General features: G+C 35.0%; 4 protein-coding genes across 4 annotated transcripts; 1 reads left to right on the top strand and 3 right to left on the bottom strand.

Moving 5' to 3' along the window:
* Nucleotides 1–303: 303 nt before the first annotated feature.
* On the bottom strand, nt 304–3391 carry LOC101264815 (putative late blight resistance protein homolog R1B-23). Its single transcript, XM_019213304.3, has 2 exons — nt 695–3391; nt 304–600 (listed from the first exon to the last, which is right to left on the bottom strand). Exons 1-2 carry the CDS (start codon nt 3279–3281, stop codon nt 593–595), a joined length of 2595 nt encoding a protein of 864 aa, XP_019068849.2. The 5' UTR covers nt 3282–3391; the 3' UTR covers nt 304–592.
* Nucleotides 3392–5777: 2386 nt separating this feature from the next.
* LOC109118745 (putative late blight resistance protein homolog R1A-3) lies at nt 5778–9837 on the bottom strand. Its single transcript, XM_019213303.3, has 2 exons — nt 6493–9837; nt 5778–6391 (listed from the first exon to the last, which is right to left on the bottom strand). Exons 1-2 carry the CDS (start codon nt 9326–9328, stop codon nt 6384–6386), a joined length of 2844 nt encoding a protein of 947 aa, XP_019068848.2. The 5' UTR covers nt 9329–9837; the 3' UTR covers nt 5778–6383.
* An 862-nt stretch (nt 9838–10699) lies between these two features.
* LOC101265123 (putative late blight resistance protein homolog R1A-10) lies at nt 10700–13345 on the bottom strand. Its single transcript, XM_004237100.1, has one exon. The coding sequence runs from the start codon at nt 13343–13345 to the stop codon at nt 10700–10702; it is 2646 nt and encodes an 881-aa protein (XP_004237148.1).
* Nucleotides 13346–15998: 2653 nt separating this feature from the next.
* Nucleotides 15999–17085, top strand: LOC138347839 (uncharacterized). The gene is made up of 2 exons (XM_069296385.1): nt 15999–16330; nt 16428–17085. The coding sequence occupies exons 1-2, from the start codon at nt 15999–16001 to the stop codon at nt 17083–17085; spliced, it is 990 nt and encodes a 329-aa protein (XP_069152486.1).
* Nucleotides 17086–25586: the final 8501 nt, after the last annotated feature.

The raw sequence follows: 25586 nt of genomic DNA, 5'->3' as shown, positions 1-25586 counted from the left end.
TTGTGTAAGAGGAAGAAGCTATTTTAACAACTTAAAAAATGATCATAAACATTGTGGATCATTCAAAGATCGTGGTCGCAGACAATGAGGACGTGACTATTATTAGGATACCAATGAAATGTGGTATGTCAAATCACTACAACCAAAGAGATATTTAGTGACAATATATATTGCCGCAAACAATTGAATTTCTACTCAGCCTCTTGTTCTTGTTCAATATGTCGTGTAGAATCCTCAACAGTAGTGTCACAGTTATGTAATTCAATGAGAAACACGTATTGTAAATGAACAGAGGAAAACAGATTCAAAGTGTGAAATCAACGATTCTTACACGCCGTAGGCAATGCATAATATATTGAAAAAAATGTCTATTCCGAATAATCACATAACACGGAATACATATTACAGTACATCAATATATACAGTTTACAAAATACCAAAATCACAAATGTATTAAATATGCTTATTCCTTAAACATGAATTTCACGAATGATCAGAACAGGAAAAAAACCCGAAAGATTTTACTTTTCAAGTTATAAATGAAAGGTTGTTCATTTGGAAGATGGCATTAGATGGTCCCTTGAAATAAGCTTCATTTCCCTGTATATGCAAAAGATAAAATGTCGAAATCACCATCTTAATTATTTGAAGGATGTAGATATAATAACAAAGATGAGAGAATCGAAGAACTTACTCCGACTTTTATGGATGTAGACCTTAAGGAAATAATTCCCCATTTCCTCTTGTTCTTGTACAATCTCTCTTGCAGAATCATCAGCAGTAGTGCTGCAATTGTGTAACTCAATTGACTCCAAAGTACCGATTTCGCCAAAATCTGCTGGAATTTCTTGCAGCCTGTAGCAATTCTTCAGAACAAGGCGTTTTAGATTTGGAAAGTTATCACTGGTAGCTTCCCAATGCTTAAGACTTGAGCCACTCAGTAACAACAACTTCAAGCTTTTGAACTTGTCTTCGTCACTCAATCTCCATGTCTTTAACATGTCTCCACATTGTTTAAGTTTGAGCTCTTCAAGATTTGGCAACATCACAACAGTTGAAGATATGTTTGTCTCAAAAAATTCATTACACTGAGTTAAAGACAACCTCCTAAGTGATGCTGGAAAATAAAATCTCTTGACACGGTACGCCGTTAAAAATGTCCCATAATACTTGAATGATTCGAGTTTTGTCAATCTGGATATATCCAATTGCCAACATCTATAACTCCTTTTATTATTAGGTAGATGAAAGATCAATCTCTTTAGATTGGGAATGCCAGAAAAGACTTCATCTGTAAAATGACCAGAAAATTCCTGTAGATTTGGCATCCCTGTCACAAGACTTTGTGTTCCAGGACTTGGTAAATAAGTGGGACGATCCAGACGTATATACCTCAAGTTCTTCATCATCCATATCTTCATAGGTAAAGTCATATCGAAAGGAAAAGTACCACTCGAAATTAGAGTTTGCAAATTCTGAAGCTCTGAGATTGATTCAGGAATATCTCCTTCAAAATGAACTTGAAGATATCTCAAATGAAACAACTCTGTAATCACAAGTGGAAATGACTCGAAGGGTACACCTTTATTGTTCATGGACAACACCCTGAGAAGGTTGAAATGGGAGAAAAGTTCATGTATTATAGGATCATGGCGGTAGATGGGCGATGACAAGTGAGACTCAGTACTGGGTACAATAGGTAGATTCAATTTAGAAAATAAGTAGATAGATCTGGAAACCGGGGGTAATAGCTTATAACAATCATCAACTGAATAATATTCAGTTTGAAAACTGAATCGACGAACATTATGCTTTTGTGTTGGAAGAGTAGGGTGAGTTCTCTCAACATGCATATGCTTTGTCATTTCAGCTTCTGTCAAACAGAACTCACGCAATAGATCGTGTATTCCACATGTTTTTATCTCACCATTGAATCTCCTTTTTCTAGCCTGTAACAAGTTCCTGCTAATAAGGTCCTCCAAATAATATATTGCCACTTCCTCCAAACTTTTACCATTTTCACAAGTCCTTATGAAACCTTCTGCGATCCATAATTGGATCAATATCTGAGTCTCAAAACGAAAATCCTCTGGGAAACTACTCATAGATAGGAAGCAGGGTTTGAGCCGACTAGGCAAGTGGTGGTAACTCAAACCGAGCACTGCTAAGCATTTGTCTGGATGACTAGCAATGATTTTACTTAAGGTTCGGGCAACATCCTTCCAACTTTCTAATGTCCTGACCACTTTAGAGAGATGTCCCGCAATCACTGAAATTGTTAAGGGTAGTCCTTGACATTTTTCTACTATTTCCTTTCCAATTTCTTCCAATTCAGGAGGATGATCATTATTTGGTCCAAACACCTTATCACAAAGTAACTTCCAACCATTTTCTGCACTCAAAAGGCTCATCTCATGAGGGCTACAACTATTTGCATACATCGCTACCTCATTTTCCCTAGTAGTCAATAAGATTCGACTTCCATTGTTGTAATTAGGAAATATTCCTCTTATACTATCCCAGACATCTGAACTCCAAATATCATCAACAACGACAAGGTATCTTCGACCCTTTAGTTGTTTTTGCACTAGGTCAGCTAACTCATTCTCATCATAAGGATATGAGTCAAAGGAATCTGGTTTCCCTAAGATACAATGTAAAGCTTCTAACAATACATTTCTACAGCGAAATTCTTGAGATATTGTAAGCCAAGCAAAAACGTCAAAGTGATACCTGATTGTTAGATGATCATAAGCTTTTTTAGCGAGCGTTGTTTTGCCAATGCCACCCATACCTGTTATAGTGACAATGTCTATATCCGATGGTGGTCCTGTCAATCTTTTAATTATTATCTTCAAGTCATCCTCAAGACCCAACTGATCTGAGTCTGACAATATTGGATAACTTGTTGAAGGAGTGCTAATCAAGGAATCCACGGATAATTCCAGAATTTGATGAACATCATGTGAAACAATATCCATCACTTGTTGCTTAGTTGTATTCATTTTTTCAGCCACTTGTATCAAATTCTCAAATGTCCAGTTTGAACCTTGAGAAATTTTCAACTCAACAACATCTTCTGCGCCACTAGCAGCAACTCTAATTTTTTCCTCCAAAGTTTTGATCTTTTCATGGTCAAATCTTCTAATATTTTCAAGAACATCATGAAAATAGTGAGCAGTAGCATGAATAGATTCGAGGGTTTGATCTCGAATCATTAGTTCTGGGGTTCTCTGCTCAAGAGTTTGAAGAAGAGAAATTACAGCACTATACGCTGCCATTAAAAGTCAAAATTAATTTTGAAGGAGTGGAGAGGATGCAATTCAAGATCTTAAATAGTACGTCGATATAAACACCCGTAATATATATAATACATAATTACAAATGAATTAGAAGGAGAGAGGTTAGGTGGGTAGAAATTTTATATAGCCATACTTTTTTAAAATAAACTAGAAATAACTTAAATAATAATAATAATTAATATGTTTAAATATTTACTTTTATTTTTTCAGTTACCAAATTTTACTGATTAATGATTTTTACGGTTTTTAAAATAAATAATAAATTATTATTAATTAAATTTCACATTATATAGTTACCTTTTTTAAAACAAAAACTAAATAATAAGGATTTGCTTTTAATTAAATTCCTACTTTATCGTTGTCCAATAACTACTCAATCAATACACGACATCTTCCTCAATACACGCCATCTTCCCCAACACGCCTAAATTGACTGATTACCATTGCTATTACCCTTCATAAATCAATCCTCAAACATGCCTCGCTCATCATCTCTTTCATCATGTCTGATCTCACTCAATAAAAGCCCAAGTTATTAAAAAAAAAGTATTAAATGTGTATTACAAAATAGTTATAATTTATTTGTATGACATATAAGTTTTAAGAAAAATTATAAACTGACGCTTGCATTATGAATTAGTAGTGTATTAAACATGTATTAAAATTGTTTTAAATAAGTATTTCTAAAAGTTGACACAAATGGTAATAAATAAAAAGTATACTTAAAAGTGGTAATTATTAAATAAAAGACCTTCACTCGTGTAATTTTCACTATTTTTTGCATATTTCAGCCTGCAATTTGGACTTCAAACTTTGTATACCATTATATTTCAGACTGTATATCTCTGTATACAACAGGTATATCAGCCTGTTTTTGGGCTTTCTGGGGCCTGTTTTAGCTTCTCTCTCGCTGCAAATATAAGGATGACTCGAGACGACTCAAGGATATGCAAGAGTAGAGTCCAAAGTTAACTCGAATTGGTATCACATGCAATGATAACAAAAATGAGAGATTAGCACTTGGAGAGCATGTAGATTATTTAAAGTTCAAAATTAACCTCACATTTTGCAAAAGAATAAATAAGAAACAGTAAATCATTAGAGGAAACAGTAGCGCTATCATATGAGGAAACCAACAACAAACAGCTATGAATCTATACTCAAATTCAAGAATTGTGTCTAACACGTTACTACTTCATTGTTAAAGATTGACCACCGCTGTTTTGAGATACACCTAGTAGTCAATAAAATATCAACAACAACAAGGTATCTTGGACCCTATAGGTTCTTTTGCACCAGGTCAGCTAACTCATTGTCATCCATTTTATCATAATTTTTTGCATTCACAATATCTGTTTTCTTTGAAATGCAATGTAAAGCCTCAAACAATACATTTCTATATTGAAATTCTTGAGATATTGTAACCCAAGCAAGAATGTCCAAGTGATACCTGATTGTGAGATGATCATAAGCTTTTCTAGCGAGTTTTGTTTTGCCAATGCCACCCATGCCTGATACTGAGACAACGTCTAGATCCGACGGTGGTCCTGTCAATCTTTTAATTATGATCTGCAAGTCATCATCAAGTCCCTGCACAGTATCATTTTCCAACTGGTCTGTCAACATTGGATAACTTGTAGAAGAAGTGGCAATCAAGGAATCTCCAGATATTTCAAGAATTCGGTCGGCTTCGTGAGAAACAATCTCCATCACTTGTTTCTTTGTTGTATCCATTTTTTTTAACAACTTTTAGCAGATCATGGTGTATTAAAATTCCAAATGTCCACCTTGAGACTTTCATGATTCGAGAATTTTTCTGCTCAATAATATCCTCTGCATAACTACCTGCAACTCTTATTTTTTCCTCCAAAGATTTGATCTTTTCAGTGTCAAATCGATCTACTCTTGCTAGCATTTTCAAGAACTTTTTGCAAATATTCAGCCATAGCATAAAGAGAATCGAGCATTTTAGCCGTATGACCATGAAAGAGTTGTGCATTTCGTTTATGAAGTGTTTGAAGAAGAGAAACTACAGCACTATAAGCTGCCATCAGATCAAATTGCAAGAAGAGAAATTGGAACAAAATAATTATTGAAGAAGTAGAGTGAAAGAATAAAAGATTACAAATAATCATTTGTTTTTATAGCAACTTGTTGTATAGCATCCTTTAATTAATCATGTTAGTTGGGTGTTTATTTGTTATGATTGTAGGAAAAACCCATCTTTACTGTTTACAATTTTTCAATTGAGGAACAGCCCATATTTATTTATTCCTAAAACATGAATTTTTATAAACGTTCAGAACATGAAACAGAGGATTTTACTTTTCAAAATATAAAACTATAACGTTCTGCATTTGGATGAGGGCATTAGATTGTTAGAATGTATGCGTCCACGAGTTATCACTGCACCAGGTCCTCCAACAGAATAATAATGCAGAAAATAAATAACTCAAAGTAAATCAAGCACAAAGATTTAACGTGGAAAACTCCTTGCTCAAGGAAGATGAAAATCACGACCCTGTACTCACAAGAATTCAACTCAAACTCCATTTCACTCAAAACGGAGCAAAACTTCAGATTACAAACTCTTGCAACCTAGGATTTAAACTCTTAATTCTTTCCCCCTTACTGTAGCAACTCTACTACAATAGAAACTAAGCAATAACTTTATTGCCCACTAAACCAACTAACTCTAGTTGATCTAGACTTTAAGAACCCAACAAGGCTAGCTCTAGCCACCAACTACAGTTCTCAAAGATAAGAGAAGAACAAATTGCAGCAACTCTGCTGCACCCACACATCCAGTGGCGGACCTACCCTTGGTCAGAGAAGAGACTAATATAAATTGGACACAAACCCTTGGGACCGAGCCATTGGCTGAGCCTGCTGCTATGAAAAGACATGCACCAGTCACAACAGAGTTGGCAGTTGTGGCAGCTTTTAGACAACTGTGTTTCTGTTTTTTTTCACATACACAATCTCTCATCGACCAGGTCCTTTGTTAGAACCCGAAGTTTGTTAAATCATCAAAGTTTCATATCAGCTCCAAAATAACATAGATGGTCCTAAAAATAAGCTTTAGTTCCCTGCATATGCAAGATAAAATGTAGAAGTTATCATCTTAATTAGGAGGAGGTAAAATTTAAGAAAGATGAGATCGAGAATCGAAGAACTGATTACAACTTACTGTAATTATAGATGTCGACCTTAAGGAAATTATTTCCCATGTTATCTTCATGTTCTTGTGCAATATTTTTTGCAGAGTCCTCAGCACTAGTGCAGCAATCATGTAACTCAATTAATTCCAATGTAGAAATTTCCCAAAAATCTGCTGGAATTTCTCGCAACCAGTGGCATTCCTTCAGAACAATGCATTTTAGATTTGGGAAGTTATCACTGCTAGCGTCCCAATGAGTAAGAGTTGAGCCACTCAATTGCAACAACTTCAAGCTTTTAAACTTGCCTTCATCACTCAATCTCCAGTCATCACTCCATTTATCAGTCCATCTCCAATTATAACCCCAATTATCACTCCATTCATCACATTGTTCATCACTCAAGGTTTGACAATGTTTAAGTTTGAGCTCTTCAAGATTTGGCAACATCATAACAATTGGTGATATGTCTGCCCAAACAAAACTACACAAAGTTAAAGACAACCTCCTAAGTGATGTTGGAAAACCAAATCCCTTGATGGTGTATTGAAAAAGAGTTGACCCTTTAAACTTGAATGCTACGAGTTTTGTCAATCTGGACATATCCAATTTCCGATGGGGGAATTGTTTTCTGAAATAAGGTACATGAATGATCAATCTCTTTATATTGGGAATGCCAGAAAAGACTTCATTTGTACAACTCGTAAAACAAACACCAGAAAGTTCCTCAAGATTTGGCATCCGTGTCACAAGACTTCCTCTTCTAGGGCTGGGTAAATAAGTGACTCCCCCCATACATATATACCTCAAGTTCTTCATCATCCATATCTCCCTAGGTAAATTTACATAGAAAGAATAATTACTACAAATTAGAGTTTGCAAATCCTGAAGATCTGAGATTGAGTTAGGAATATCTCCATCAAATCGAACTTGGAGATATTTCAAATGAAACAATTTTGTAATCACAAGTGGAAATGACTTGAAATATCCATTTGTATTGAAGATGGACAATACCCTTAGAAGGTTGAAACGAGAGAAAAATTCATGTATTATTGGATCATGACGGTAGATGGGCAATCTCCTGTGAAGCCTAATACAGGGTTGAAGAGGTAGATTCAATCGCGAAAATAAGTAGATAGATCTGGAAACAGGGGGTATTAGCTTATAACAATCATCAACTGAATAAGATTCGGTTTGAAAACTGAAGCGACAAACATTATTCTTTTGGGTTGGAAGAGTAAGGTGAGTTCTCTCAACATGCATATGATTTGTCATTTCAGCTTCAATCAAACAGAACTCGCGCAGTATATCATGTATTCCACATGCTTTTATCTCACCACTGAATCTTCTTTTTCTAGCTTGTATCAAGTTCCTGCTAATAAGGTCTTCCAAATAATGTTCTGCCACTTCCTCCAAGCTTTTACGACTTCCAGCGGATGTCCTTATGAAACCTTCTGCAATCCATAATTGGATCAATCTCCGAGTATCAACCTGAAAGTCCTCCGGGAAACTACTCATAGAAAGAAAGCAAGGCTTGAGGCGATTAGGCAAGTGGTAGTAACTCAAACCGAGCACTCCTAAGCATTGATTTGGATGACTAGCAATGATTTCACTTAAGTTTCGGGCAACATCCTTCCAACCTTCTAATGTGTTGGCCACTTTAGAGAGATGTCCCGCAATCACTGAAATTGTTAAGGGTAGTCCTTGACATTTTTCTACTATTTCCTTTCCAATTTCATCCAATTCAGGAGGATGTTCATATTTTTGTCCAAACACCTTATCACAAAGTAACCTCCAACCATTTTCTAAACTCAAATGGATCATCTCATGAGGACTACAAGTACTTGCATACATCGCTACCTCAGTTTCCCTAGTAGTCAATAAGATTCGACTCCCATTTTTGTAATTTGGAAATATTCCTCTTATGCTATCCCAAACATTTTTAGTCCAAATATCATCAACAACAACAAGGTATCTTCGACCCTTTAGTTTTTTTTGCACTAGGTCAGCTAACTCATTATCATCATAATCTTTAGCATTAAAACTATCTGTTGACTTTAAAATGCAACGTAAAGCTTCTAACAAGACATTTCTATTCCGAAATTCTTGTGTTATTGTTACCCAAGCAAGAATGTCAAAGTGATACCTGATTTGGAGATGATCATAAGCTTTTCTAGCGAGTGTTGTTTTGCCAATGCCACCCATGCCTGTTATTGTGACAATCTCTAGATCAGACGGTGGTCCTATCAATCTTTTAACTATGATCTCCAAGTCATCATCAATTCCCTGCACGATATCATCTTCCGATTTATCTGACCGCATTGGATTAATTGTAGAAGAAGTGTCAATCAAGGAATCCCCAACTAATTCATGAACTTGATCAGCATCATGTGAAACAGTCTCCATCACTTGTTTCTTTATCGTATCCATTTTTTCAACAACTGGTAGCAAATCCTGGTGTTGTAAAATTCCAAATGTCCAACTTGAGCCTTTGATGATTTGACGAGTTTTCAGCTCAACAACATCTTCTGCCTCACTTGCAGCAACTCTAATTTTTTCCTCAAAAGATTTGATTTTTCCAGGTTCAAATTCATCAAGAACTTTTTGGAAATATCCAGTAATTGCACGAAGAGAATCGAGTGCTTCAGCAGTGTGATCATGAAAGAGTTCATGAATATTTCGTTCGTCAAGAGTTCGAAGAAGAGAAATTACAGCACTATAAGCTGCCATCAAGTATTCAAGATTATTGTAAAAATGGAAAGTTTGAAGATAAACGAGCTCTGTTTGCAAGGAGAGTAATTTTTTAATATAAAATTTTCGAATTTGGACAGCCCCAATAACATATAATTGGGCCAATGACCTATCCATTTATTAACTCAACTTGTTTTGACATCCTCAAATTCAGCCCATCCCTAATAACACTCTTTAATTAATTTAATTTCCAATACCATGTTAGTGTTTATGGATAAATTAGTTGACTTACTAAAAAAACTAAGTCAATGCCAGTTGTGTGTGTGAAATCAGATCTGTAACATTTATTTCCCATAACTTTTAAAACACAATTTTTTTATTTTGTTGTGATTGGAGAAAACAAGCATCTTTACAGTTGACAATTAATTGATAGCACATAGGTTGATTGTTAGTGTTCTAAAAGGTATTTTCTGGACTCGCGAAACATCTCGAGGCTCAACTTTTATGGGCTTTAAGCGCGTCTAACGTTCAACGATCGGGGCGATTGAGAGAATGATGAACTTCAGTTACTTGTTGTATTTAATTTAATTTCCAGCACCATGTTAGTCTTTATAGAAAAAATAGTAATAAGCAGTAAATATTATAGACATAATACATATATTGGATCTTAAACTTGGCTTCAAATTTTAACTTTGATCTCTAACTTTCGTAATGCACAAATAGAAACTTTAACTATTAAACTTTTAGATAAATAAACACATGAGTCCTACACGACACAAACACAAAAAATGACATATAGGATGACATGTAGGACATGTGTGTCTATTTGTGCAACTTTATACAAGTTTAAGTAAGGGCATAAATGTAACTTGAAGTCAAGTTAAAGGATATATTTATGTATTATGCCAATATTATAATTGGCTAAAGTAGTCATAAATCTGTCAACTTTATTATTTAGAGTTGATATACTCTCGTTACAAAAATGACTCACATATACTCCGACCTTTACAAAAATACTCACATATACATGTGTATTATGCGACGTAGGATGCATATGTTTATTTTTTAATTTTCAACAAATTTAAGTATTTACTTGTGAAAATTCAAATTTGGAGTACATAGACGTCAATTAAATCCAAATTAAGCAACATATTTATATAGTCATTTGATTGGTATCAAGTGTAAAACATGTATAGTACTTGAATAGAGGAAAACAGAGTGAAACCAACGATTCTTATACTCCATATGCTATGCATAATAGGTGGAAAACCTTGTTCCATTTCGAATAATCACATAACACAAGATAGATATTAGTACATCAATAAATATTGTTTTACAAAATATGAATCAGAAATGTATTAAACATGCTTATTCCTAAAAATGAATTTAACAAACGATCAGAACATAAAAACGAAAAAATTTACTTTTCAAAATATAAACTAAAAGATTGATCTGCATTTGGAAGATAGCATTACATGATCCCGCGAAATAAGCTTCATCTTCATTTCAAGGAGGTAAGATTTAAATAAAGATGAGCGAACTGAAGAACTAACCGCGAATGTTATGGATGTAAATCTTAAGGAAATAATTCCCCATGTCCTCTTGTTCTTGTACAATCTCTCTTGCAGAATCATCAGCAGTAGTGCTGCAATTGTGTAACTCAATTGACTCCAAAGTACCGATTTCGCCAAAATCTGCTGGAATTTCTTGCAGCCTGTAGCAATTCTTCAGAACAAGGCGTTTTAGATTTGGAAAGTTATCACTGTTAGCTTCCCAACGCTTAAGACTTGAGCCACTCAGTAACAACAACTTCAAGCTTTTGAACTTGTCTTCGTCACTCAATCTCCATTCATCAATCAAGGTTTGACAATTTTTAAGTTTGAGCTCTTCAAGATTTGGCAACATCAAAACAGTTGAAGATACGTCTGTCCATAAAAAATCACTACACCGAGTTAAAGACAACCTCCTAAGTGATGTTGGAAAACGAAATCTCTTTAAGGAACATCGATAAAAACTTGAACCATAGAACTTGAATGCTTCGAGTTTTGTCAATCTAGACATATCCAATTGGAGCTGATCGAGAATACTTTTTCGGAAATAAGGTAAGCGAAAGATCAATCTCTTTATATTGGGAATGCCAGAAAAGACTTCGTCTTTAAAATGACCAGAAAATTCCTGTAGATTTGGCATCCCTGTCACAAGACTTTGTGTTCCAGGACTTGGTAAATAAGTGGATGTATCTAGATGTATATACCTCAAGTTCTTCATCATCCATATCGTTACAGGAAAAGTCATACTGTACATGTAACTATTATTACCTCTAAAAATTAGAGTTTGCAAATTCTGAAGCTCTGAAATTGATTCAGGAATATTGCCATTAAATCTAACTTGGAGATATCTCAAATGAAACAACTTTGTAATCACAAGCGGAAATGATTCGAAATAAAGATAATTATTGTTCATGGACAACACCCTGAGAAGGTTGAAATGAGAGAAAAATTCATATATTATAGGATCATGATAATAGATCGGTAATCTCCTGTGAAGCTTAATACGGGGTAAAGCAGGTAGATCCAATCGAGAAAATAAGTAGATAGATCTAGAAGCAGGAGGTAATAGCTTATAACAATCATCAACGGAATAATATTCAGTTTGAAAACTGAAGCGACGAACATTATGCATTTGTGTTGGAAGAGTAGGGTAAGTTCTCTCAACATGCATATGCTTTGTCATTTCAGCTTCTGTCAAACAGAACTCACGCAGTAGATCATGTATTCCGCATGTTTTTATCTCACCATTGAATCTCCTTTCTCTAGCCTGTAACAAGTTCCTGCTAATAAGGTCCTCCAAATAATCTATTGCCACTTCCTCCAAACTTTTACCATTTTCACAAGTCCTTATGAAACCTTCTGCAATCCATAATTGTATCAATATCTGAGTCTCAAAATGAAAATCCTCTTGGAAACTACTCATAGATAGAAAGCAAGGTTTGAGGTGATTAGGCAAGTGGTGATAACTCAAACCGAGCACTGCTAAGCATTCATCTGGATGACTAGCAATGATTTCACTTAAGGTTCGGGCAACATCCTTCCAACCTTCTAATGTCCTGGCCACTTTACAGAGATGTCCTGCAATCACTGAAATTGTTAAGGGTAGTCCTTGGCATTTTTCTACTATTTCCTTTCCAATTTCTTCCAATTCGGGAGGATGATCATGTTTTGGTCCAAACACCGTATCACAAACTAACTTCCAACCATTTCCTGCACTCAAAAGGCTCATCTCATGAGGGCTACAAGTATTTGCATACATTGCTACCTCATTTTCCCTAGTAGTCATTAAGATTCGACTTCCATTGTTGTAATTAGAAAATATTCCTCTTATACTATCCCAAACATCCCTACTCCAAATATCATCAACAACAACAAGGTATCTTCGACCCTTAAGGTTCTTTTGCACCAGGTCAGCTAACTCATTCTCATCCATCTTATCATAGTCTTTTGCGTTCACAATATCTGTTTTCTTTGAAATGCAATGTAAAGCTTCTAGCAATACATTTCTACATTGAAATTCTTGAGATATTGTAACCCAAGCAAGAATGTCAAAGTGATACCTGATTGTGAGATGATCGTAAGCTTTTCTAGCGAGTGTTGTTTTGCCAATGCCACCCATGCCTGATATTGTGACAATGTCTAGATCTGATGGTGGTCCTGTCAGTCTTTTAATTATGATCTGCAAGTCATCATCAATTCCCCGCACGATATCATCTTCCAACTTATCTGACAGCAATGCATAACTTTTAGAAGAAGTGTCAATCATGGAATCGCCGGATAATTCAAGAATTTGATCAGCATCATGAGAAACAATCTCCATCACTTGTTTCTTTATTGTATCCATTTTTTCAAAAACTGGTAGCAAATCCTGGTGTTGTAAAATTCCAAAAGTCCAGCTTGTCCCTTCGATGATTTGATGAGTTTTCAGCTCAACAACGTCTTCTGCCTCACTAGCAGCATCTCTGATTTTTTCCTCCAAAGATTTTATTTTTCCAGGTTCAAATTCATCAAGAACTTTTTCGAAATATTCAGCAATAGCACGAAGAGAATCGAGTGCTTCAGCAGTGTGACCATGAAAGAGTTCATGAATATTTCGTTCATCAAGAGTTCGAATAAGAGAAATTACAGCACTGTAAGCTGCCATCAAGTATGCAAGATTAAATCAAAATATTGTAAGTGAGAAGTTTGAAGATGAACAAGCTATGTTTGCAAGGAAAGAAAAAATTTTTGGTGCTAAGAAAATACTTTAAAATACAAAATTTACTAATAATTAGATAGGTTGGGTTGTGACTCGATTTTTATCTCATTTTAGCCCAAATCATACAAACGAGACAAATGACCTGCTCATTATTATGTAAAGATATGACACTTGGGCCTAATTTAACCTCAAAAACTTTCAGCCCAAACAACATATAATTAGCGGAACAAATGATCTGCTCATTTATTAACTCAACTTGTTTTGACATTTTCAAATTCCGTTCAAACCTGCACATTTTGATACCCTAGTAACACTCTTTAATTATAATTTCCAACACCATGTTACTGTTTATGAATAAATTATTTGCTTACTGAAAAAAAACTAAGTCAATGCTAGTTTTGTGTATGAAATCAGATCTGGATAACTATGCCTGTAGGTATATAATAATGAATTTCCAATCCCTTTTAAGCACCAATTATTTTTTATTTGTTCTGATTGAATAAAACAAGCATCTTTACAGCTGTCAATTAATAGATCAGCAAATTTAAGAAAACATTAATCAAATGAACAATACTAATTGGTGCTTTTTTAATCAAGCAAGAAATAATAAATTTAAGACATAATATATAAACATGATGCATAAACTTGGCCTCAGGTTCTTAGCTATAAGTAAATACTCCAACTCTGAGAATGCACATCTAGGCACCTTACTTGGTCTGAACTCTCAACTGATAACAAAATACTTTTAACTCGTTCCTATTATGTTTCATGGACATCTTACATTGACGTGAAACATATTTTTTCCAGTTGTTTAAATGATCATTTTGGATATCATAGTAACTAAATGATATTTAAAGATCACGCCGGTATTGAGCACCCACCGCCTGTATTAGCCTTAAAAGCAGTCACAATTTCGATTAAGTAACTAAAATAAATAAGGATAGTCTTACAATTGGCAAAATTGTGCCTAAATTAGAACTTTGAGTGTAATGTATCATTCTTTTGTGGTCTCTCCAAGAAAATGACTAACATTTAATCTTTTTTTCTCTTCATATCTCTGATATCCTAAAATCGAGATGAATTTAAATGGAGCAACATAGTTGAGCGACCCTAACTTATTTACGATTGGAGAATATTAAATTGGAGTATCATGGTCAACTAATGTTCACATAGTCGAGTCTTATCTTATTTGGGATTGAAGTGTAATAATTTATTGTTAGTTTATGTTTTTTCAGTATATCATATCAACGCCTCTGTTTTGATGTTGGATTTAACTCCTCTTCCCTCCCTTTTTAGCCTTTTTATGTACAATAACTCACAAATCATAGCAGAGATGTAAATCATTCTAGGCATGTAAGTCTAATGCAACAAACTCTATCAAGAAAATTTTGGCAAGGGAAATCGATTTGCTGACATCCTTCATGACATATCACCTGTTGCACCAACTCAGTCACCCTAACGGGTTAGCCATTTATTACTTGTTACTCTTATCTCTTCTTCAGAGTCGTAATATCGTATTGAATTATGCTTATTATAATATGATGTTATTTAGTAATACATTTGTTTGCTTGCTTCTTCTAACATTGACGTCAAATTATTTAAAATAAAAATTCTGCATACGTCACTGATAAACCATGTTTAACTAAAACTATATGTCTAACTAATTTAACTAACTTGAGAATTTAATTCAAATAATTTTATGTGTTTAATGTTAGGAATGTTTGTTAAATTCCTATGTTTAGGTATTGGTCACTAACCTATCTAATGGGTTACGACTAATTAGGAATTTAGATCATCTCCTTGTTTCTAACCTATTTAACTTTAATATAAATAACAATATTTGACCGGGCATAAAATGAAAAAAAAAAAGGAAGAAAAAAAGACTTTGAAATATATAATAATTTAAAGAATATAAAGATATTCATGTGGCAAATTATCATCATATTAAGAACAAAAATAAGAAATATAAAACTATTTTTTCTATATATAAAAACCAATTATTATTTTTTATAACAATAAAATATAAGTGAGTCACTTCTAATTTGGAGTACTATATATTAACTCTAAATTGTAAAGTTAAGAGGTATATATATTATCACCTTTCACCTATAAGTTATGCTCGTCTGATTTATATAATACATAACTTCGAATTTAGTCATACTCTAATATGGATATCATAAAAATAAAAAAATATGTATACAAAGACATATTGTGATACAACGATTCTTATTATAATATAAGGTGAATAGAAATATATAGAGTGTGTTAACTTTTCCATTTTCAGTTAATGCAGTTAGTTAGTTAGCAGGTTCACGTGGTTAGTTAGGATTAGATTCCATTAGTTAGTGTGTGTGCGTATGAGTGGAATGTGTAAGTGGAAGGTGTGAAGTTTGTTACTGCACATTTGTATATATATGTAGCATCTGTAAAGTGTGAGGAAGTGAATAACACTACTTCTTCTTCTTCAATTCTGTTTTCTCTTCAATTCTGCTTGTTCCCAGAATCATCAATGGAGCTTTTACATGCTTCTAGATAGAGTTTTTACATGGTATCAGAGCCACAGTAGATCATAATCGTGTAGGCTGCAAAGAAAACAACAATGGCTATAGGAAGAATTGATCCAAACAATCCTCTTTACATAGGACCATCAAATGCTTCAAGTGCAGTTTTGATTCCTATCAAACTCACAGGGCCTGAAAACTATGTAGTATGGAGTAGATCAATGAGAATTGCTTTGACAGGAAAGAGGAAAATTGGATTTGTTACAGGAGCTTGCAGCAGGACTTTGTATAGAGATGAGTTACATGAGCAGTGGGAGACATGTAATGCAATCGTATTATCTTGGTTGATGAATTCAGTTAGTGAAGATCTATTAAATGGAATAGTGTATGCTACTAGTGCTTATACAGTTTGGCAAGACTTGAAGGAGAGGTTTTGATAAAGGAAATCGAATGAGAATTTATCAATTACACAGAGAGATTAACACACTCTCACAAGGCACTGATTCTGTTTCATCATATTACACCAGATTGAAAAACTTGTGGGGGGAATATGATGCATTTGTACCCTCTCCTAGTTGTGCTTGTCCAAAATCCAAAGAGTATGCTGATCATCTGTATCAGCTCAGATTGATTCAGTTTCTTAGTGGTTTGAATGAATCGTATGAACAGGCTAAGAGACAAATTCTGCTAAAAGGTGTTACTCCTACCATTAATCAAGCATATGCTATGATTATAGAGGATGAACTACAACAACAAACTGCTTGTGTGTCCATTGCTAATAAGGTTTCTGATGTAGTAGCTATGAATGTTAACAGAGGGAACAATTATAATCAAGGAAATCAAAACAATAAGGGAAAAAGATGTGAACATTGTCAGTACACTGGACATACTAAAGAGAATTGCTACAGGTTAATTGGCTATCCAGCTGATTGGAAACACAGAAAGAAGTCTGGATTCAATAACTCAAGGTCAGGCCAAATGAATTCTTCATATGGAGGAAATAGTCATAACTATGCTGGAGAAGCTAACAATGTAAGCAAAGAGAACTCTGGAGAAGCTTCTTCTAGTCATCATGAAGTAAACAATACTTTTATGGCTAGAGGACATGCATTCACTGATGGAGAATACAAGCAAATAATAGATATGTTGGGGAAGGATAAAAAGGAAGTGAACAGGTCAACATGACAGGTATGGCAAATTGTTTTTCAACTAATATTGCCTCTCATTGTTGGATAGTAGACTCTGGTGCTTCTCATCATATTACAACAAATGAGCATTTACTAAAAAATGGTAAGTGTACAGCTGGTTCTCATCAAGACAAGGTGAACTTACCCACAGGTGATAAGGCCTCTATAACACACATAGGAGATACACATTTGTTTAACAATGAAGTGATCAAAGATGTGTTGTGTGTACCTGATTTCAAGTTCAATTTATTGTCTGTATCACAGTTAACTAGGGAGCTGTCTTGTTTTGCTACTTTTTACCCTGAGTTCTGTATATTTCAGGATTTTTACAGAGGCAGGGTGAAGGGGATTGGTAGGGAAGAAGGAAGCCTATACATATTCAGAAATGATTCTAGCATGAAGGGCAAATGTGAAGCTCAAAATCCTCAGAGAATTGTTGCAGAGGTATCATTACAAGACTGTGAGTTGTGGCATAGAAGGCTTGGACATCCATCAAACCAAGTACTACATGGTTTAAATCTGTTACATGATAAAAGCACTGATTCACTTACTAGTTGCTCAGTCTGTCCATTAGCTAAGCAAACTAGATTTTCATTTCCTATCAGTGTTTCAAAAACCTCTAAATGCTTTGAACTTGTACACATGGATCTTTGGGGACCATACAAGGTTCCCACATTTGATAAGAAATACTACTTTCTTACAGTTGTTGATGATTACAGCAGATATACTTGGTTACATTTGTTACAGCTCAAATCTGAAACTATAGTAGCTATAAAGAATTTCTTTACTTTGATAAAGAATCAATTTGGATGTATCATCAAGATAGTAAGGTCAGATAATGGAACAGAGTTTTTCAACTCTCAGTGCAAAGAATTGTTTACAAGCTTGGGCATTATACATCAAAGTAGCTGTCCTCACACACCACAGCAAAATGGTGTAGTGGAGAGGAAGCATAGACACATATTGAATGTAGCAAGAGCCATCAGATTTCAGTCTTGTATGCCACTTAGATTCTGGGGAATTTGTGTTCAAGCAGCTGTATATTTGATTAACAGATTACCAGCATTCAATCTCCATAACAAAAGTCCTTATGAAATGCTGTTCTCTAAGCCTCCTAATATCAGTCATTTAAGAGTTATAGGCTGTCTTGGTTATGCTTCTGCTATTCCTAAAATGACAAGTTTTCAGAAAGGGCAAAACCTGTGATCATGATGGGATATTCAGAAACTCAGAAAGGTTATTTGTTAATGGATTTACAGACTAAAAGGTTCCTAGTCAATAGAGATGTAGTGTTTCAAGAACACATTTTTCCTTTTGCCACTTCAAAATTCTCACAAGAACCTGTCAAAGACTTGTTACCTGATAGCTTTGAAGAAGAAAATGATTTAGAAGATACAACACCTGATGATTGTATACAAGCAGGCACACAGATTTCCACTAACTTGAATGATGCTCCTAGTGAAGTGTTGCACATTCAGAATGAAGAGATGACAGTTTCAGACTCAACTATTGATTCAGCTTCTACTAGAAAGTCATCTAGACATACCAAACCTCCTATTTGGATGAAGGATTATATGACTACTGCTGTTGGACAGAATAGTAAGTACTCTTTGGCAAACCATCTTAGTTATGATCATATGTCACCAAAGTATCATAGCTATCTAGCCAATTTCTCAGATTCAGTAGAGCCTCATACATTTGGTCAAGCTAGTAAAGATCCAAGATGGATTGAGGCCATGAAGTTAGAAATTAAAGCCCTTGAAGATAACAAGACATGGTTAGTGGTTGATTTACCTTTAGGTAAACATACTGTTGGTTCTAAATGGATTTACAAAATCAAATACAAGGCTGATGGAAACATAGAAAGATTCAAAGCTAGACTTGTAGCTAAGGGCTATAGTCAACAAGAAGGATTGGATTATCATGATACATTTTCACCAGTAGCAAAAATGGTTACTGTTAGAAGTGTCATTGCAGTGGCTGTTTCAAAAGGATGGTCTCTTTATCAAATGGATGTGTACAATGCCTTTCTACAAGGAGATTTGGATGAGGAGGTGTATATGGAAATGCCTGATGGTTTCAGATCTCAAGGATCAACCAAAGTTTGTAAATTGCTCAAATCTTTGTATGGACTTAAGCAAGCATCTAGACAGTGGAACATCAAATTAACTAACACCTTGTTATCTGCAGGCTTCATCCAAAGCTCTTATGATTACTCATTGTTCACTTTGAAGAAGCCAGAGGGGATGGTTATTGTTCTGATCTATGTTGATGATTTACTCATTACTGGTGACAATGAGTTGTTAATCAGAGAAGCAAAGGAAGCATTACATCAGAAGTTTAAACTCAAAGATTTAGGAGAACTCAAATATTTCTTGGGGATTGAGGTGCTAAGGTCCAGAACAGGTGTCATTTTGAATCAAAGGAAATACATATTGGAGCTGATTTCTGACACAGGATTGAGTGGTGCAAAACCTGTAAACACACCTTTAGAAACTAATTTGAGGTTGACATCAGTAGAGTTTGATCAAACTGCTGGATTACAAGGAGATGATGTGCTAACAGATAATTCAGCTTATCAAAGATTAGTGGGAAAATTGATGTATGCTACTATCACAAGACCTGACATTAGTTATGCAGTGCAAACACTAAGTCAGTTTATGCAACATCCAAAAAGATCTCATTGGGAAGCAGCTATCATGGTGGTGAGATATCTGAAAGGAACAGTTGGTCAGGGCATATGGCTAAAGGCTCAACCAGCTACAACATTAACATGTTGGTGTGATTCAGACTGGGCTGCATGTCCTAACACTAGGAGGTCAGTAACAGGCTACATAGTAAAGTTTGGAGATTCTTTAGTGTCCTGGAAGTCCAAGAAACAGTAGACAGTGTCTAGAAGTTCAGCTGAAGCTGAGTACAGAAGCATGGCTTCAGCAGTGGCAGAAGTAACATGGTTGATAGGCTTATTCAATGAGCTCAATGTATCAATACAAATGCCAATCACAGTGTGGAGTGATAGCAAATCTGCTATTCAATTAGCTGCGAATCCTGTGTTTCATGAGAGAACCAAGCACATTGAGATAGATTGCCATTTTATTAGAGATAAAGTTAAGACTGGATTGATTCAAACAGAGTATGTACACACACATCAACAAGTTGCTGATCTGTTAACCAAAGGATTGAGTCAAGCTCAACATTTTCATCTGTTAGGCAAGCTAGGTGTGCTTAATATACTGCACCCTTCAGCTTGAGGGGGAGTGTTAACTTTCCCATTTTCAGTTAATGCAGTTAGTTAGTTAGCAGGTTCACGTGGTTAGTTAGGATTAGATTCCATTAGTTAGTGTGTGTGCGTATGAGTGGAATGTGTAAGTGGAAGGTGTGAAGTTTGTTACTGCACATTTGTATATATATGTAGCATCTGTAAAGTGTGAGGAAGTGAATAACACTACTTCTTCTTCTTCAATTCTGTTTTCTCTTCAATTCTGCTTGTTCCCAGAATCATCAATGGAGCTTTTACATGCTTCTAGATAGAGTTTTTACAGAGTGTTTAAACAAATCAACAATAAAATAGAATAAAATTAAAAAATTGACTCGTTCATAAATCTTAGGTCCAGCTTCTCTAACGAACACATTCTAATTGGCATAATTAATATTTTATAGTAAAAAGAAACACTAAAAAAAATATCTAAATTTTGTATTTATGCATAAGTCAAAGTGATGACATTTTTTTTCTGAATAAAGTTAGCTTCATTTTTGCAAACTAACATCCACCAACCATGAAATTTCTTTATTTTGTAAATGCATTTAATCACATTTTTAATGTCCACACCACACTAGGACTTGCAAAATGGTTTTAAAAAACGAGTAACGATTAAACTCGACCTGTTAATTATGGGTCGAATAAAAAATAAACGGATAAAATATTTTATCCATTTATATATAGTTTATTTTCAATCGATTCATATTTGACCGGATGAGCCTGCTTATCACTCCTACATCACATCTTATTGAGTATTTTCGTAGAGTGATGTATAAGAGATGCATTACAACATGTCAATGTTCAATATTTATGTCTACAAAAGTTGAAATAATACGTATGTAAAATTTTGAATTAATAGTCAAATTAAATCTTCGTAGTGATTTTTCATATAATGATGCATGTGTTGATTATGAGATGATTCCCGTATTATTATGTAGCTAATGAACTCTCATATTTTGAAACTCTTACCATATATATATCAATATTAAATGAAGTAAAGTTATATTCATGTAATTTATAGGTTACGAGTTCGAGCCGTGAAAGCAATCACTAAACTAATAATAAACTGTTTGTATCACACCTATGAGGATTGCAGTCTTTTATCAAATTATGCTAACGAAATGTTTTATATATCGGTTTAACTTTTTCTTCCATATTATATCAAGAGCGTCATATTCATTGAAACCTCCGAATAGTTCACCGTTACATATGACATACTTTTTGAGTGTATTTTTTTTTTAAAAAAGGTCTTGAAAAGGACAACTTTATTATTAAATGTTAAAATAGTATAAGGCAGATCAACTAACTATAATGTATGCCATGTTTAATATATGTTACAAATAATTTTTTGTAAAAAAAAAAACACAACAAAAAATGCAGATAGAAAATTTTGCATCCCAACTAAAACCATACTCCTTCTTGTTCCAATTTATACGTAATTTTTCCCTTTTCAAGAGTCAGTTTTACTAATCTTTTAAACTAAATTCGATCAGATTAAGTCATTGTTTTAAAAATAAAATTTAGATATTTGAAAACTATATGAAAAGTACTATATATTGTAGTTCTTATAATATTAATTAATACGGTCATGAAAATTACACATTTTAAAATACTGATCAAATTAAGTTCATATAATTTGAATATCGAAAAGCGAAATATGAAAGATATTTTAGGCTCGAGGAAATGCCTTTTACTTTCATTTTTTATGGTAGTTCAAAATAGGTAGTGAAAATTATTTGTGAAGAAAATTTCAAACATTAAAAAATTAGTGGGAGAGCTTTCACTGCTAACTACTTTGAGAAAATGTACTATAAAAGCAAGTCTTAAATTTTATTTACACACATCATCACCCTTTTCACAAAAACACACATTCACACAGTGCCAATTTCACTTTGAAATCTTACAATCTTAGCCAAATTTTTTTTAATTAAAATGACACTTTTAGGATTAGGCTACATGGAAATTTTCCTAGCTTTGTTCTGTTTTCTTTTGTTTTATTGCTTTAGACATTCAAATTATCCAATAAATTTTCCAATTTTTGGCATGTTACTAGGATTACTTTACAATATACAACAAATACATGAAAGGTGCACTATGTCAATGAAGGCCTCAGGGTGCACATTTTTATTCAAAGGTCTATGGTTTGCAAATATGGACACATTAACAACAGTTGGTCCAACTAATGTTCATTATATCATGAGTGCAAATTTCAAAATTGATCTGTTCTTGGATACTTGATCAATCTCAACATGCTTGTTAGATTCATCTGAAATCACCCTAGTTGTATCAATCGATACAAATGCAACATTTGTTTCCTCCTACTCAACAACAATCATACCATGACAATCATTTTCTGCAACAGTTGCCAACACCCCCATCTCTGTGAGGGGAGTCACAAAACAACACAAGTAGGATACAACACCTACAAGGATCGACTTCAAGACAATCAACCAAATATACTTCACCAATTTACCAAAAGAAATTCACCACTATATTAACCAAGCTCAAATCAGCAACACATCAATTGAATCACAAGCAAATATGAATTATAAATACGCAAGTGACACACAAGATTTATACGTCGAAAACCCCTTCGGTATGAAGGATAAAAACCACGGGACTTGAAGGAGTCCACCCTTCTTCTTCTCTTATTATGCAAATTGAGGGTAAAAACACCCAAATCAGTCTACAAGGATGTCACAGCCCACCAACAACAACATACATAAGAGCCAACACAAAAGAGAAGAGAAATTGAGAAATATCACCAAAAAAAATGCAGGTTACGCCAGCTGCGATAACAGACGATCAAGAACTCCGATTGACGATCTGAACGGTCAAGATGTAGTGCTATGTGTTGTGAACCAGCTGTGAAAATTTCAGAACGATCCAACGGTCGGATCTCTTGCAATCTGAAATTTTGTCTCGCTGTCCAGAAAAACCAGCAACCCTTTTCTCTCTCAAACCCTCTCTCTATTTCTTTTTTTTCTCTTCCAAAACAAAAAACCCAGCCCCAACATCAGCTGCCCAAGACTTCTAGAAGAAGTCAACAAAGCCCAAAATATATGGGTCACCCATCAATGGGCTGGACCCTTAACAATCTCCCCCTCCAGCCCAGTTCGGGGAGACCAAACATAAAAGGTCATCAAGAAGACATACCTGCAAGCTTGGAACAAAGTTCAAGCTTGCTTCGAGGGACCACCTTTGTCAACATATCAACACCATTCTTGTTGGTGTGAATCTTCTTCAACTTCATTAGTTGCTCTTCAATGACAACATGCAACCAATGATATCTCACATCAATATGCTTTGTGCGAGCATGGTACATGCTGTTTTTGCTCAAGTCCATAGCACTTTGACTATCACAAAACACAACATACTCGCTTTGCTTCAAACCTAACTCTTGAAGGAAACGCTTTAACCAAAGCATTTCTTTGCTTGCTTCCACTGCTGCTATATATTCTGCCTCGGTTGTAGACAACGCTACACACTTCTGTAGCTTGGATTGCCATGAAATGGCTCCCCCTGCAAATTTGAACAAGTAACCCGAGGTAGACTTCCGGTTATCAAGATCTCCAGCCATGTCAGCATCCGTAAATCCCTCAAGAATAGGCTCACCACCTCCAAAACACAAACTCAGATTTGATGTGCCTCGCAAATATCTTAAGATCCACTTTACAGCTTCCCAATGAACCTTGCTCGGATTTGCCAAGTATCTGCTAACCAATCCAACAACATGTGCTATATCCGGTCTTGTACACACCATGGCATACATCAATGAACCAACAGCAGAGGAGTAAGAAATATGAGACATACTTTCCTTTTCTTTCTCGGTTGTAGGATAACAACGCTTGCTCAACTTGAAATGGGCTGCAAGTGGTGTATTAACTTGCTTGGCATTCTTCATATTGAACCTTTCAAGCACCCGTTCAATATACTTTTCTTGTGACAACCAAAGCTTACCAGCTTTTCTATCACGAGCAATTTCCATACCAAGAATTTTCTTCGCAGGACCCAAATCTTTCATATCAAAGGACTTTGACAAATCCTCTTTTAACCTGCAAATCATCTCAACATCTTGTCCCACAATCAACATATCATCAACATACAAGCAAAGGACAATGAAGTTACCTTTAGAGAATTTTCTAAAATACACACAAGGATCTGCAGTAGTCCGCTTGTACTCATTACTACTCATGAAGGAATCAAACTTGTGATACCATTGCCTTGGTGCTTGCTTGAGTCCATAGAGACTCTTTTTCAACTTGCAAACAAAATTCTCTTTTCCCTTAACTTCAAATCCTTCCGGCTGCTCCATGTAAATCTCCTCATGCAAATCACCATGTAAGAAAGCAGTTTTAACATCAAGTTGTTCAAGTTCAAGATTCAAACAGGCAGCTAGTCCCAAAATCATACGAATGGAAGTCATCTTCACCACCGGTGCAAAAATCTCATCGAAGTCGATGCCTTTTTTCTGATGGCATCCCTTCACCACTAATCTTGCCTTCCGCTTCACTAGCTTGTTGTCAACTTTCTTGTTCTTAAACAACCACCTGTTCTTCAAGACTTTCTTCCCTTTTTGAGGCTTCACCAAGTCATAGGTTTCATTCTTCTTCAAAGAATCCATCTCCTCTTGCATAGCCTTGAGCCAGTGGTCTTTGTCTGAGTGTGACAAGACCTCTTGAAGGCTTTCAGGATCCCCCTCATCAGTGATTAGGATGTATTCTGAACTTGGATAAAGTCTTGAAGGTTGACGAACTCTGGTCGATTTTCTAAGTGTTGGCTCTTCTACCTGTGGGCTGGATTTCTCCCCCTGATTGGAAGACTCTCCATGTTGAACATCTACAGCTTCATCATCAGGTTGTGGTACAACAACATCAAGTTGTACCTCTTCAATATGGTCATGTTCATGAGCAATTTCATGACCATCCTCTGGAGCATCACCTGTTAATTGATCATCAGAAGCAGAAACATGAGGCATGGGCATATCAATAACATCATGAGAGAAATTAGAATAATAAGTCTTATCAGCACCCAAGAGATGAAAACCCATCTCGTGCTCATAAAAGACAACATCTCTACTTCTCACAACTTTTTGCTTTGCTGGATCATAAAGTCTGTAACCAAACTCTTCATCACCATATCCAACAAACACACAAGGAGAAGTCTTGAAATCAAGCTTCAATCTATGTTCCTTCGGCACATGCATAAAAGCCTTGCATCCAAACACCCTCAAGTGAGAA

Source organism: Solanum lycopersicum, chromosome 4 (assembly GCF_036512215.1).
Source record: "Solanum lycopersicum chromosome 4, SLM_r2.1".
Classification (NCBI taxonomy): domain Eukaryota; kingdom Viridiplantae; phylum Streptophyta; class Magnoliopsida; order Solanales; family Solanaceae; genus Solanum; species Solanum lycopersicum.
Note: the sequence above shows the minus strand (reverse complement) of the source record. Positions and strands in the feature narration are given on the sequence as shown.

What these genes read in the sequence shown, in the direction of transcription:
- LOC101264815 (XM_019213304.3), bottom strand. Translation starts at nt 3,281, where the DNA reads ATGGCAGCGTATAGTGCTGTAATTTCTCTTCTTCAAACTCTTGAGCAG.
- LOC109118745 (XM_019213303.3), bottom strand. Translation starts at nt 9,328, where the DNA reads ATGGATAGGTCATTGGCCCAATTATATGTTATTGGGGCTGTCCAAATT.
- LOC101265123 (XM_004237100.1), bottom strand. Translation starts at nt 13,345, where the DNA reads ATGGCAGCTTACAGTGCTGTAATTTCTCTTATTCGAACTCTTGATGAA.
- LOC138347839 (XM_069296385.1), top strand. Translation starts at nt 15,999, where the DNA reads ATGGCTATAGGAAGAATTGATCCAAACAATCCTCTTTACATAGGACCA. An exon ending in TGGCAAGACTTGAAGGAGAG is followed by an intron (nt 16,331 to 16,427) that starts GTTTTGATAAAG and finishes ATATTACACCAG; the next exon opens with ATTGAAAAACTTGTGGGGGG.